This window comes from Ovis aries, chromosome 15 (genome assembly GCF_016772045.2).
Source record: "Ovis aries strain OAR_USU_Benz2616 breed Rambouillet chromosome 15, ARS-UI_Ramb_v3.0, whole genome shotgun sequence".
NCBI lineage: Eukaryota > Metazoa > Chordata > Mammalia > Artiodactyla > Bovidae > Ovis > Ovis aries.
Window position 1 is genome coordinate 47,110,128 of NC_056068.1, and position 13,156 is coordinate 47,123,283.

General features: G+C 35.3%; 1 protein-coding gene across 1 annotated transcript; it reads right to left on the reverse strand.

The window, feature by feature from the left end:
- Positions 1-11,390: 11,390 nt before the first annotated feature.
- LOC101122721 (olfactory receptor 52N4) lies at positions 11,391-12,356 on the reverse strand. The gene has a single exon (XM_015100851.3). It carries the CDS (start codon positions 12,354-12,356, stop codon positions 11,391-11,393), a length of 966 nt encoding a protein of 321 aa, XP_014956337.2.
- Positions 12,357-13,156: the final 800 nt, after the last annotated feature.

The following is a 13,156-nucleotide window of genomic DNA, read 5'->3' on the forward strand; positions in this document are numbered from 1 at the left end:
CACTTGAAATACAGGTGCTGGTATGGGAATTCTATTTGAGAAGGAAGAGTGGGAGTTTCCACCCACAGTCTATGAGATAACATGTGAAGAACAAATTTATCTGAACATATCTAATTCATGTGTTTGAATGTGAGGAATGTGTACAGGAAAATGAGAATGAATGCAACCTAATTTTAATAAATATTATAGATTTAATATTTATTAAAGAGTTCTGCTTGTTTCCTTGTGTGTTCAGAAAGTTTTAATCACACACACATTCCTATATCCTTTTTTTTTAGAATTAATCTATGTCTTTATTAACATTAATTAAGATACAAATCAGATATTAGATATGAGGCTTGTTCACAGTTTCACTAAAATTATGTAAAATTCTAATTTAAGAGAGGTTTAATCTTAATCTTTATTTTTATTTTTACTTTATTTTGCTTTACAATACTGTATTGGTTTTGCCATATCCTTTTATCCTTTCAGTTTTCTTTCAAGTAAGGAAGATGATGAACATTGAAGAACTTCAGTCAATAGTTCAAACTAATTATGCTAGTAATATTTTGATGCCCAGTTTTTGGGATAATAATGATGGTGGTGATATAAAAAATAATAATGATACACAACTGATTCTAGTTGTTTTCATTAATTATATATTAAAACTGATTCCTATATTTCTTATTAATTGGAAAAAATGATTTTAGAAATAGATAAATCAAACCCTTTAATTTCTATAATCTAGAGGTAACTGTTGACGGATAGTCTAATATGCATTTTCTATATATATATTTGATGAAAAGTTTGAATAATACCGTATTGAAACATAAATTCTACAATTTTAAAGTGCTGCTATTTGATAAATAGTTAAAATGATTTTAACTATATATATATAGAGAGAGAGAGACAGACAGACAGACAGACAGAGATGGTGTAATGTTTTTATACTGAAATATAAAAATGATAAATCATTTTTGATTGAAGTGAAATTCACATGCTATAAAATAACTACTTAAATCACTTAAAAATGTGCAATTGATCGTCTTTTAGTACATTCAAAATGTTGCACAAACATCAGTACTATATAATTCCAGAACATTTCCATTGTTACAAAGGAACTATCTGTAGCCATTTATCAGTCACTTCTTCTTGGCCTGTCCATCTAGTTCTTGCCAAAACAAATTTGCCTTTTGGTTTAATGATTACCTGTTTTGGAGATTTCATGTAATTGAAGTCAGACAACATGTGGCCATTTTTGTCTTTCTTTTTAAATTTAGCATAGTGTTTTCAAATGTCATATACGTAAGAGCATGTACCAGTATTTCATCATTTTATGAATGACTAAAAATGCCTGATACAGATATGCTTAGTTCTGTTTATTCACTCAACTAACATTCACTCAATGATATTTGGCTTCTTTCTGCTTTTTAAATTTAATACTGATAGGATAAACATTTGTGTATAAGTTGTTTTTACATTTGTGTCCAATTGTCTGGTTATAAGCTTAAGGGTTGATTTTCTGAGTCATATAGTAACTGTGTTCAAAACAAGTAATTGCTAAACTGTTTTCCACAGCTCCTATGTGACTTTTTACATACCCTGCAGCAATGTACAATAACTCTAATGTTTCCACAAAATTGCCAATATCTGCACTATTTATGAAAAAAGCTTTTTAGGTTATACATTATTATCTTTGTGGTTTTGATTTGAATTTAGTTATGTTGAAATCTTTTCATGTATTTGTTGGCCATCCACATCTTCTTTAGAGATATCTCTGTTTGAGTTTTTTGTCTATTTATAAAGATATAAAACACGTCATTAAACATACAAAGGCCTGGGGTAACATTTTAAGTTAACACACACCTACATATTAAAAAAAACCCAACAACTATTTTTGTCAAATACATGAACATTTGTGAAATACTTATGAATATCATTTAATTTTTGTTAAAATATATGAGGTAGGTTAGTATATAATTTTTTTGTGAGAAAGCTGACTTCTGCAAATACTGATAAGCTATTTAATGCCAAGTGACTTAGCAGCAGCAGCAACTATGAAATATACAAACATGGTTGGGAAATTTCTATTTTTGAATCCAGTTGATTCTGGTTTTAAGCAACTTTCCCTTATTTGGACAGAGTTTTTCTTCTTGGAGGAGTCCAGACAGTCACACTATACTCAATAAAGCAGACATCAAAATATAAAACAATGAAGCTGAGATAAATGTTTTGACAGACAACCTGTTAAAATCACTGACACCATATCTAAGGCATACTTGATTTCATCTTTTATTAATATTTTAATTTAAAAACTGAACAAAGAATATTTTGTGATCTTTTTCTAGCTGTTATCTTTTCTTTGAAATTTTAAAATATTAAATACATTATATAAAGGCATGATATTTTAATACTAGATGGTTCAAAATTATACTATCTACAGGAAAAAAATATTAATATGGACTTGGTGGACTTAATCTTAAACCATGTAATAATATTTCATTTACTTTTAACATAACCAAGAAAGGTAAATAAAAGTTATGTATTTATATACATATGTATGTTGCATCATATATTGTTATAACTTCTAAGTTTCAATCATTTATTTTAGTAGCATGCTTTGTTTTTTAATTTTGGAACTCTTTCTTAAAAGTCTTGCAGTGGTTTACTGTTACCTGACACTAATCAAAAGCCTTTAGAAAGTGGATTATACAATTACTGAGATTCATCTACTGATAATATTTACTTGGAGTGTTCTTTTCTTCATTGTAGTAATCCTTAGTTGGAAGTGATCTTCTCTCAGGGACTTGCAGTTTTTCCTGAATATAATCCACCAATTTATTCCTGTAAGAATATGTGATTGGTTGTCAGCATTCTTGACAGTGAATAGTAGAAGGACAGTGGAAATCATACCATATATGTGAATGCTGGATTAAGCCTTCTCATTTTTATGATGCCTCATATTTGGCATCATATTTACACTTTTTTGTTAAATATTCTTCCCAAAGTAAACTGCTAGTCATCATAAGATTATATCAGCATTTAGCATAGTTTAAAATAGTGAATAAACCTAAGGTTTCAAACGTTCCTTATTGTATTTCCTAGCTACATCCCATTTTACCTTTATGTATTCACATCAAATACATGGACAGAGGAGCATGGAAGGGTACAGTCCACAGGGTCTTTAAGAATTGGACACAACCGAAGCAACTTGGCATGCACATATTCGCATCAAAGGAAGACAGTTTAGGTATTGTAAAAAGTGACTTGTTTTGAAAATAGCAAAGCAATATATGGCAAACTACTTCATAAGAGTGCTTTTCAAAGACTTATATTGTGTTACTATAAACTCAAAGTAATAAAGAAGTAGTCAGGAAATGGCAACTAAGCAAAATTTTGGAGGGGATCAGGATTTTTTACAAAAAGGAAAGATGAATTGTCTTTGACCTAAAGCTTGATTTGTTTGTTGCTGTTGTTTAGCTGCTAAGTTGTGTCTGACTGTTAGAGATCCCATGGACTATACCCTGCCAGGCTCCTTTGTCCACAGGATTTCCCAGCCAAAATCATTGGAGCAGATGCACCTATGGGCATCTTATCTTTGACAAAGGAGGCAAGTATATAAAATGGAGAAAAGACAACCTTTTAAATAAGTAGTGCTGGGAAAACTGGATAGCTACATGTAATAGAATGAAAATAGAACATATTTAAACATAAGGCCAGAAACTATAAAGAGCTTGGAAGAAAACATAGGCAGTACACTTTTTAACATATTCAGAGCAAGATCCTCTATGACCCACATCCTAGAATAATGGAAATAAAAATGAAAATATACAAAAGGGATTTAATTAAACTTAAAAGCTTCTGAACTGCAAAGGAAACAATTAACCAGATTAAAAGACAACCCTCAGAAAGTGGGAAAATAATTGCAAAAGAAACAACTGACAAATGATTAATCTCCAGAATATATAAGCAGTCCATACAGTTCAACATCAGGAAAACAAATAGCTCAATCAAAAATAGGCAGAAGACCTAAACAGACCTTTCTCCAAAGGAGATATAGATGGCTATAAACATATGAAAAGATGCTAAATATCACTCATTATTAAAGAAATGCAAATCAAAACTACAATAAGGTATCACCTCACAACAGTCAGAATGACCATCATCAAAAAATCTACAAATAATAAATGCTGGAGAGGGTGTAGAGAAAAGGAAACTCTTGCACTGTTGGTGGGAAAGTAAATTGGTACAGACACTATGGAGAATAGTATGGCAATTCCTTAAAAAAAAAAAAACTAGGAATAAAACTTAAGAGCTTAAAACTTAAGACCCTAAAACACAAGACCCGAAATCCTACTGCTTGGCATATATCTTGAGGAAATGATAATTGAAATAAACACAGCTACCCCAGTGTTCATTGCAGCACTATTTACAATATCTAGGACATGGAAGCAACTTAGATGTCCATTGACAGATGAATGGATAAAGTAGTTGTGACACATAGATACAATGAAATATTTCTCAACCATAAAAAGAACACATTTGAGTCAGTTCTAATGAAGTGGATAAACTTAGACTATTATACAGAGTGAAGTAAGTCAGAAAGAGCAAAACAAATATCATACACTAATGCATATATACGGAATCTGGAAAGATGGTAATGACGACATTTATGCAGGGCAGCAGGGGAGATGCAGACATAGTGAACAGACTTGTGGATACAGTTGTGGAAGAAGAGTGTGGGCTAAATTGGGAGAGTGATATTGAAAAATATATGTTACCATATATAAAATAGTTAGCCAGTGGGAATTTGATCTGTGATGCAGGGAGCTCAAACCAGATGCTCTGTGACAACCTAGAGAGGTAGGATTGGGTGGGAGGTGGGAGGAGTTTCAAGAGGCAGGGGACATACGTATACCTATGGCTGACTCATGTGGAGGTATGGCAGAAACCAACAAAATATTGTAAAACAGTTATTCTCCAATCAAAAATAAATTTAAAAAAGATTACTGAAGTGGGTTGACATTTCCTTCTCCAGTTCAGTTGCTCAGACGTGTCTAACTCTTTGCCACCCCATGAATCACAGCACACCAGGCCTCCCTGTCCATTACCAACTCCTGGAGTTCACTCAGACTAATGTCCATCGAGTCAGTGATGCCATTCAGCCATCTCATCCTCTGTCATTCCCTTCTCCTCCTGTCTCCAATCCCTCCCAGCATCAGGATCTTTTCCAATGAGTCAACTCTTCACATGAGGTGGCCATAGTATTGGAATTTCAGCTTTAGCATCAATCCTTCCAACAAACACCTAGGACTGATCTCCTTTAGGATGGACTGGTTGGACCTCCTGGTTGAATAAAAGTTCATAGTATGTATTTAACAATTTTTTCCACAGTTTTCCTCTTCTGTGAAGTTACTTTTATTTCACAGGAAATAAAAGAATAAATATATATTTAAAGAATATTTTAGCACTGAACTTTTGAACTTTTTAAAATTAAATTCACACTACTGCTGCTAAGTCACTTCAGTCGTGTCTGACTCTGTGCAACCCCATAGACAGCAGCCCACCAGGCTCCCCCGTCCCTGGGATTCTCCAGGCAAGAACACCGGAGTGGGTTGCCATTTCCTTCTCCAATACATAAAAGTGAAAAGTGAAAGTGAAGTCACTCAGTCGTGTCCGATTCTTGGCGACCCCATGGACTGCAGCCTACCAGGCTCCTCCATCCATGGGATTTTCCAGGCAAGAGTACTGGAGTGGGGTGCCATTGTTTAACCATTTAAGTTGTACAACTGAGTGGTTTAAAGTTCATTCACAATGCAATTCAAACATCACTGCTATATAATTTCAGAACATTTTCACTATCTCAGAAAGAAATCCTATTAAACATTAAAGAGTCGCTTATGATTGCCCCATTCCTCAGCTCCTAGCAACAGCTATTTTCTTTATATTTCTATGGATCCACCTATTATAGACATTTTATAGAAATGAAATGATGTAATACATATCCTTTGTGTCTGGATTTTTTCCCTGGCATAATTATTTCAAAATACATTTATGCTGCAGCATGTATAAGTAGTTCTTTTCTATTCCTGGCTGAATAATGATCCATCTTATGGATATGCCTCATTTTCTTTATCCATTCAGCAGCTGATGGACATGTAGCTTCTTTGTACTTTTTGGCAAATGCTGCTACAAGAGATCTTATAAATTATCATATAAATGATTAAATATGTACCAAAATAATATTTGTTATAACACCTGTTTTCAATTATTTTGATTCAATCCTTAAACACTGAGTGGCTACACCACTCAGTAATTTTATATGCAACTTCTGAAAACCTGCCACATTATTTTCCACAGTGGTCGCAGCTTTCTACAGTCTCACCAGCAATGTATGAAAGTTTCAGTGTATCTACATCCTGGCTAACTCTTGCCATTTTATATATTTTTAGTTATTGTATCCATGCTACTGGGTGTATTGTTATTTTGGTTTTGGTTGACATTTGCCAAATGATTAACAACGTTAGTCACTTTATGTATTTATTGGCTATTTGTGTTATTATTCTTTGGAGCATACCTACAAAAGTTATTTGCTCATTTAAAAGATAAGAAACATACTAGCCAAGCAAACAGCAAAATGACAGAAGTCAGTCCTTCCAGAGAGTAATCACAATATATGTAAATGTGGTAATGTCTATATGTTTATATGTAAAAGAGGTAATGTAATGGGGTAATGTCTTTTATACTAAGGAAGCATAAAATTCATGCACCGATGATCAAAAAATTATGAAAAAAATTTAAAAACCTATCTAAATGGAAAGACTTCCCATGTTTATGAATTATAAGACTTAATATTATTAAAATGACAATATTATCCAAAATATCTATAGATTCAATGCAATTCCTACAGTTTCAACAAAATGTAAATTGCTGAAACAATCTGAAAACAGAACAAAATTGGATGACTCACACGTCCTAATTCTAAAACTTAGTACAAAGCCATGATAAGAAAAAAGATGCAATATTGGCATGATGATAGGCACTTATGGTATAGAATTAAAAGTATAGAAATAAACTCATACATCTAAGGTATATTTGTTAGACTCTAGCCCCAAGACCTTTTAATGAGGCAAGTATTGTCTCCAACAGATAATGCTGGGGTGGCAGGATCTCCACATGCAAGAGAATGAATTTGGACATTGACCTCACACCACATACAAAAAATTACACTAGATCAAATACTTAAATATAAGCTAAAATAATAAACCAATTAGACAAAAAAAGAGAGGTAACATTTCATGACCTTATATTTGGCAGTAGCTAATTAGATATAAAAATATTGCTTGAGGACAAAAAAGAAAAAATATAAATTAAACTTTATCAAAATTAAAAAGCAAACAGGATTTTATATCAAAGAATAGTAGCAAGAAAAAGACAAATCAAAGAATAGAAGAAAATACATGCAAATTACAGATCTGAAAAGGATCTAGCATTCAGAACACTTATCAGTTCAGTTCAGTCTAGTCGCTCAGAAATGTCCAACTCTTTGTGACCCCAAGAATTACAGCACGCCAGGCCTCCCTGTCCATTACCAACTCCCAGAGTTCACCCAAACTCATGTGCATTGAGTTGGTGATGCCATCCAGGCATCTCATCCTCTGTTGATCCCTTCTCCTCCTGCCCCCAACTCCCCCCAGCATCAGAGTCTTTTCCAATGAGTCAATTCTTCACATGAGGTGGCCAAAGTACTGGAGTTTCAGCTTTAACATCATTCCTTCCAAAGGAATCCCAGGGCTGATCTCCTTCAGAATGGACTGGTTGGATCTCCTTGCAGTCCAAGGGACTCTCAACAGTCTTCTCCAACACCACAGTTCAAAAGCATCAATTCTTTGGTGCTCAGCCTCCTTCACAGTCCAACTCACATCCATACATGACTACTGGAAAACCATAGCCTTGACTAGACGGACCTTTGTTGGCAAAGTAATGTCTCTGCTTTAGAATATGCTCTCTAGGTTGGTCATAACTTTTCTTCCAAGGAGTAAGCGTCTTTTAATTTCATGGCTGCAATCACCATCTACAGTGATTTTGGAGCCCCCAAAAATCAAGTCTGACACTGTTTCCACATCTATTTCCCATGAAGTGATGGAACCAGATACATGATCTTCGTTTTCTGAATGTTGAGCTTTAGGCCAACTTTTCACTCTCCTCTTTCACTTTTATCAAGAGGCTTTTTAGCTCCTCTTCATTTTCTGCCATAAGGGTGGTGTCATCTGCATATATGAGGTTCTTGATATTTCTCCCGGCAAGCTTGATTCCAGCTTGTGTTTCTTCCAGTCCAGTGTTTCTCATGATGTACCCTGCATATAAGTTAAATAATCAGGGTGACAATATACAGCCTTGGTGTACTCCTTTTCCTGTTTGGAACCAGTCTGTTGTTCCATGACCAATTCTAACTGTTGCTTCCTGACCTGCATATAGGTTTCTCAAGAGACAGGTCAGGTGGTCTGGTATTCCCATCTCTTTCAGAATTTTCCACAGTTTATTGTGATCCACACAGTCAAAGGCTTTGGCATAGTCAATAAAGCAGAAATAGATGTTTTTTCTAGAACTCTCTTGCTTTTCCATGATCCAGTAGATGTTGGCAATTTGATCTCTGGTTCCTGTGCCTTTTCTAAAACTAGCTTGAACATCAGGGAGTTTCGGTCCACGTATTGTTGAAGCCTGGCTTGGAGAATTTTGAGCATTACTGTACTAGCATGTCATATGAGTGCAATTGAGCAGCAGTTGAGCATTCTTTGGCATTGCCTTTCTTTGGATTGGAATGAAAACTGACCTTTTCCAGTCCTGTGGACACTGCTGAGTTTTCCACATTTGCTGGCATATTGAGTGCCGCACTTTCACAGCATCATTTTCAGGATTTGAAACAGCTCTCCTGGAATTCCATCACCTCCACTAGCTTTGTTGTTAGTGATGCTTTCTAAAGCCCACTTGACTTCACATTCCAGGATGTCTGGCTCTAGATGAGTGATCACACCATCATGATTATATGGGTCATGACGATCCTTTTTGTACAGTTCTTCTGTGTATTCTTGCCATCTCTTCTTAATATTTTCTGCTTCTGTTAGGTCCATACCATTTCTGTCCTTTATCGAGCCCATCTTTGCATGAAATTTTCCCTTGGTATCTCTAATTTTCTTGGAAGAGATCTCTAGTCTTTCCCGTTCTGTTCTTTTCCTCTATTTCTTTGCATTGAAAGCCTGAAGAAGGCTTTCTTATCTCTTCTTGCTATTCTTTGGAAATCTGCATTCAGATGCTTATATCTTTCCTCTTTTCCTTGGCTTTTCACTTCTCTTCTTTTCACAGCTATTTGGAAGGCCTCCTCAGACAGCCATTTTGCTTTTTTATCTTTTCCATGGGGATGGTCTTCATCCTTGTCTCCTGTACAATGTCACGAACCTCATTCCATAGCTCATCAGGCACTCTATCTGTCAGATCTAGGCCCTTAAATCTATTTCTCACTTTCACTGTATAATCATAAGGGATTTGATTGAGGTCATACCTGAATGGTCTAGCGGTTTTCCCTGTTTCCTTCTATTTCAGTCTGAATTTGGTAATAAGGAGTTCATGATCTGAGCCACAGTCAGCTCCTGGTCTTGTTTTTGTTGACTGTATAGAGCTTCTCCATCTTTGGCTGCAAAGAATATAATCAATCTGATTTCATTGTTGACCATCTGGTGATGTCCATGTGTAGAGTCTTCTCTTATGTTGTTGGAAGAGGGTGTTTGCTATGACCAGTGCATTTTCTTGACAAAACTCTATTAGTCTTTGCCCTGCTCCATTCTGCATTCCAAGGCTGAATTTTCCTGTTACTCCAGGTGTTTTTTGACTTACTACTTTTGCATTCCAGTCCCCTATAATGAAAAGGACATCTTTTTGGGGTGTTAATTCTAAAGGGTCTTGTAGGTCTTCATAGAACCATTCAACTTCAGCTTCTTCAGCATTACTGGCTGGGGCATAGACTTGGACTACTGTAATATTGAATGGTTTGCCTTGGAAATGAACAGAGATCATTCTGTCGTTTTTGAGATTGCATCCAAATACTGCATTTTGGACTCTTCTGTTGACCATGATGGCTACTCCATGTCTTCTAAGGGATTCTTGCCCGCAGTAGTAGATATATGAACCCATAAATAACTTTATTTGTTATTGTGGAAGTCCTTAGTGAGACTGACAGAAGCAATTTCAGTTAATGGAAGCGATGACAGAAAGAAAAACTAGGGAAAGACTGATTTCAATTTGAGGGGAAAAACTGGAGAGAATGTTGAAAACTCATTTTAGAAGTTTTGAGGTCAAGGTGAACAGAGAAATGGGATGATACAGGGAGGATAATTGCAGTTTAGGGGATAGAGTTGTTCTGTAGGATTTTACAAGATAGTAGAGAAAAGCAATTAAATAATTCAATGCAATTTTGTGTGTGTGATTAACTGAATTGGGGAGAGACAATGTGTGCTTTTTTTTCAGTTGAAAAGAGAGATAAAAGTAGATTCAGATTACTCTAAACTTCTCATATATAATTGAGTAAGTTCTGAAAAAACTAATAAAAAGTGCCATTTCCTTTAGTCCCTCACTTGCTTATTAATTTGGCATAATCTTAATGATAGTCCCTCACTTGTTTATCAGAATTTTAATTATCTGAAATATTTCTTTTTATTAGTTTAACAATTGGAGATGAGATGAAAAAAGTCAATCTTGATCCAATCTCATGCCATTCTTATAAAAATAAGTTATGCTATTTAGTAGATTTGCTTAGATTTATCTACCTCACCTTCCAGATTGTGTGTTTTCAAATACAGTTTCAAAGGAAAATGAACACCAGATTAGTCTGTAGTATAATAGTGTGTGTAGTCTGGCTAAGAGAGACCTATTCAGTATAAAGTGAGATTCTAACAAAATTCCCAGAAACTTAAAATTCATCATAGGATACTCTCTACCTGTTCCTTGAAAAGAAAGAGATATTTTGTTAGTGATTAAAAGTAGAGAGTATATATTTTCAGGGGAAAGTCACAACTGGCTATCTAGTTATTAAATTCACTGTTTAAAACAAAATCATTTCCTCCTATTTTATTCACTTTTTTATGAAAAATGGTCTAATTTGTTTATGTTCAAGAAAACTTGGGTTAGTTATTAGACTAATCTTTCACAGCAATGAGAAATAAGAAATTCATAGAAAGATTGCTGGGTGTGCAGGTGATACTGAGATTCTCATGACAGGACATGCATTTGGAGATGCACTTACTACTAGATAAGTCCCATTTTACTGGCCAAAATAGAACTTGCAAGGATTTTGCCAATTCCCGCCTAAACAGGTAACTCAAACTCATCTTTCTCTTTTCTTTCCTGGGAATGCCCACTCATATGTTTTGGGGTTTGGTGTTCTTAGAACCTGAAAGGATTCCTGAAACACAGTCTCTTATCTGCTTGGTTTTCACCCCATACACAACAGGATTCATAGTTGGAGGCAACAGTAGGTAAATATTGGCTATAATGATGTGACAAGAGGGAGGGATTGTATGGCTCCCAAAGCGATGGGAAAAGAAGAAGAAGAAGGCTGGGCTGTAGGAGAAAACTATAGCACAGATGTGAGCTGTGCAGGTGCTGAAGGCCTTCCGCCGAGCTTCTGCTGAGGAGAGGCTGACCACTGCCCTCAGGATCATGGTGTAGGAGACTGTGATGCACAGGATGTCAAAACCCCCAATCAGGAGGGCAACAATCAGACCATAGATGGCATTGACCTTGATATTTCCACAAGACAACTTGGCCACAGACATGTGGTCACAGTAAGTGTGGGGGATTACATTGCCTCTGCAGTAGGGCAGGCGCTTGATGAGGAAAGGGAAGGGAATGATGAGCAACACCCCTCTGAGAAAGGTGGACAGACCCGCCTTTGCAATGACGGGATTTGTGAGGATAGTTGAGTAGCGCAGAGGGTAGCAGATGGCCACGTAGCGGTCCAGGGCCATGAGCATGAGCACCCCAGACTCCATCCCTGTGAAGGTGTGGACGAAGAACATCTGAATCAGGCATCCACCAAAGCTGATTTTCTTGAGATGAAACCAGAAGATGGAGAGGGCTTTAGGGACTGTGCTAGAGCATATGACAAGATCCGTTAGGGAAAGCATGGCCAAGAAGTAATACATAGGTTTGTGCAAGGAGTCCTCACAGTAGATGAGGTAGAGGAGGCCACAATTCCCTGCCATAGCTACAACATACATGGAGCAGAATGGGAAGGAAATCCAAATATGCACCTCTTCCAGTCCTGGGATTCCATTCAGAATGAATGAGGATGGGACCCGCTCCGTTTTATTCAGCATTAGCATAATCAAATAGACTTAAACTTTATGTGACTTTTCCTAGAGTAAGATAAAGACAAGAGAAAACATAGTTTATGGTTACTTTCTCTTTTTCTGTGTTTTAAAATTCTGTAGTTTATTTGATCAAACAGTCAACTTTCCTGAGTGATAGTATGTCTTCTGTTTGTTTATTGACTAGTTCATTTATTCACTCAACAAATTTTTATTAAGCAATTCAAGCTCACATCACAGACATTGATTCAAAATTGTTTTCTAAAACTAGTTTTCCATCCTCATAGATTTATAATAAAAAGTAACTCTGTTATATCTTCTCTAAAGAGATTTTGGATAGAAAACTTCATTTGTTAATAAATATATAGATCTCCCTGTGAATGATATCCTAGTGTGCTTTGGTCACTATACCCATGAACCAAAAGATATGAAGACTTTAAAAATCCTTATTCTTGTTTAATAGCTGATCGTTGATATTTAATTATTAAGGCACTGTTTGAAACCTTTTGTAAATATTAAATTATGCATTTCTCAATGGATATCAAGGTCTCACAAATCAGAAAAATTTTGATTTGTTTTTTTCACATTTAAATTGACTCATTTTTGCCTTTTCTTATCATGGTCTATGTGCATTTATTAGAATGCTTTTAATTTCTAATCAGAATAAGCTTTCAGTAATAGGTTGTAAGTGGTTAATCTTGTTTAGGATGCATAAATATATCAATAGTAATGAATGCTTTTTTAATTATGTTTTTCTACCAATCTTTCTACTTTACCTTTAAACATTGTCCTCTGAGATTATCTGGTGTCTGTAG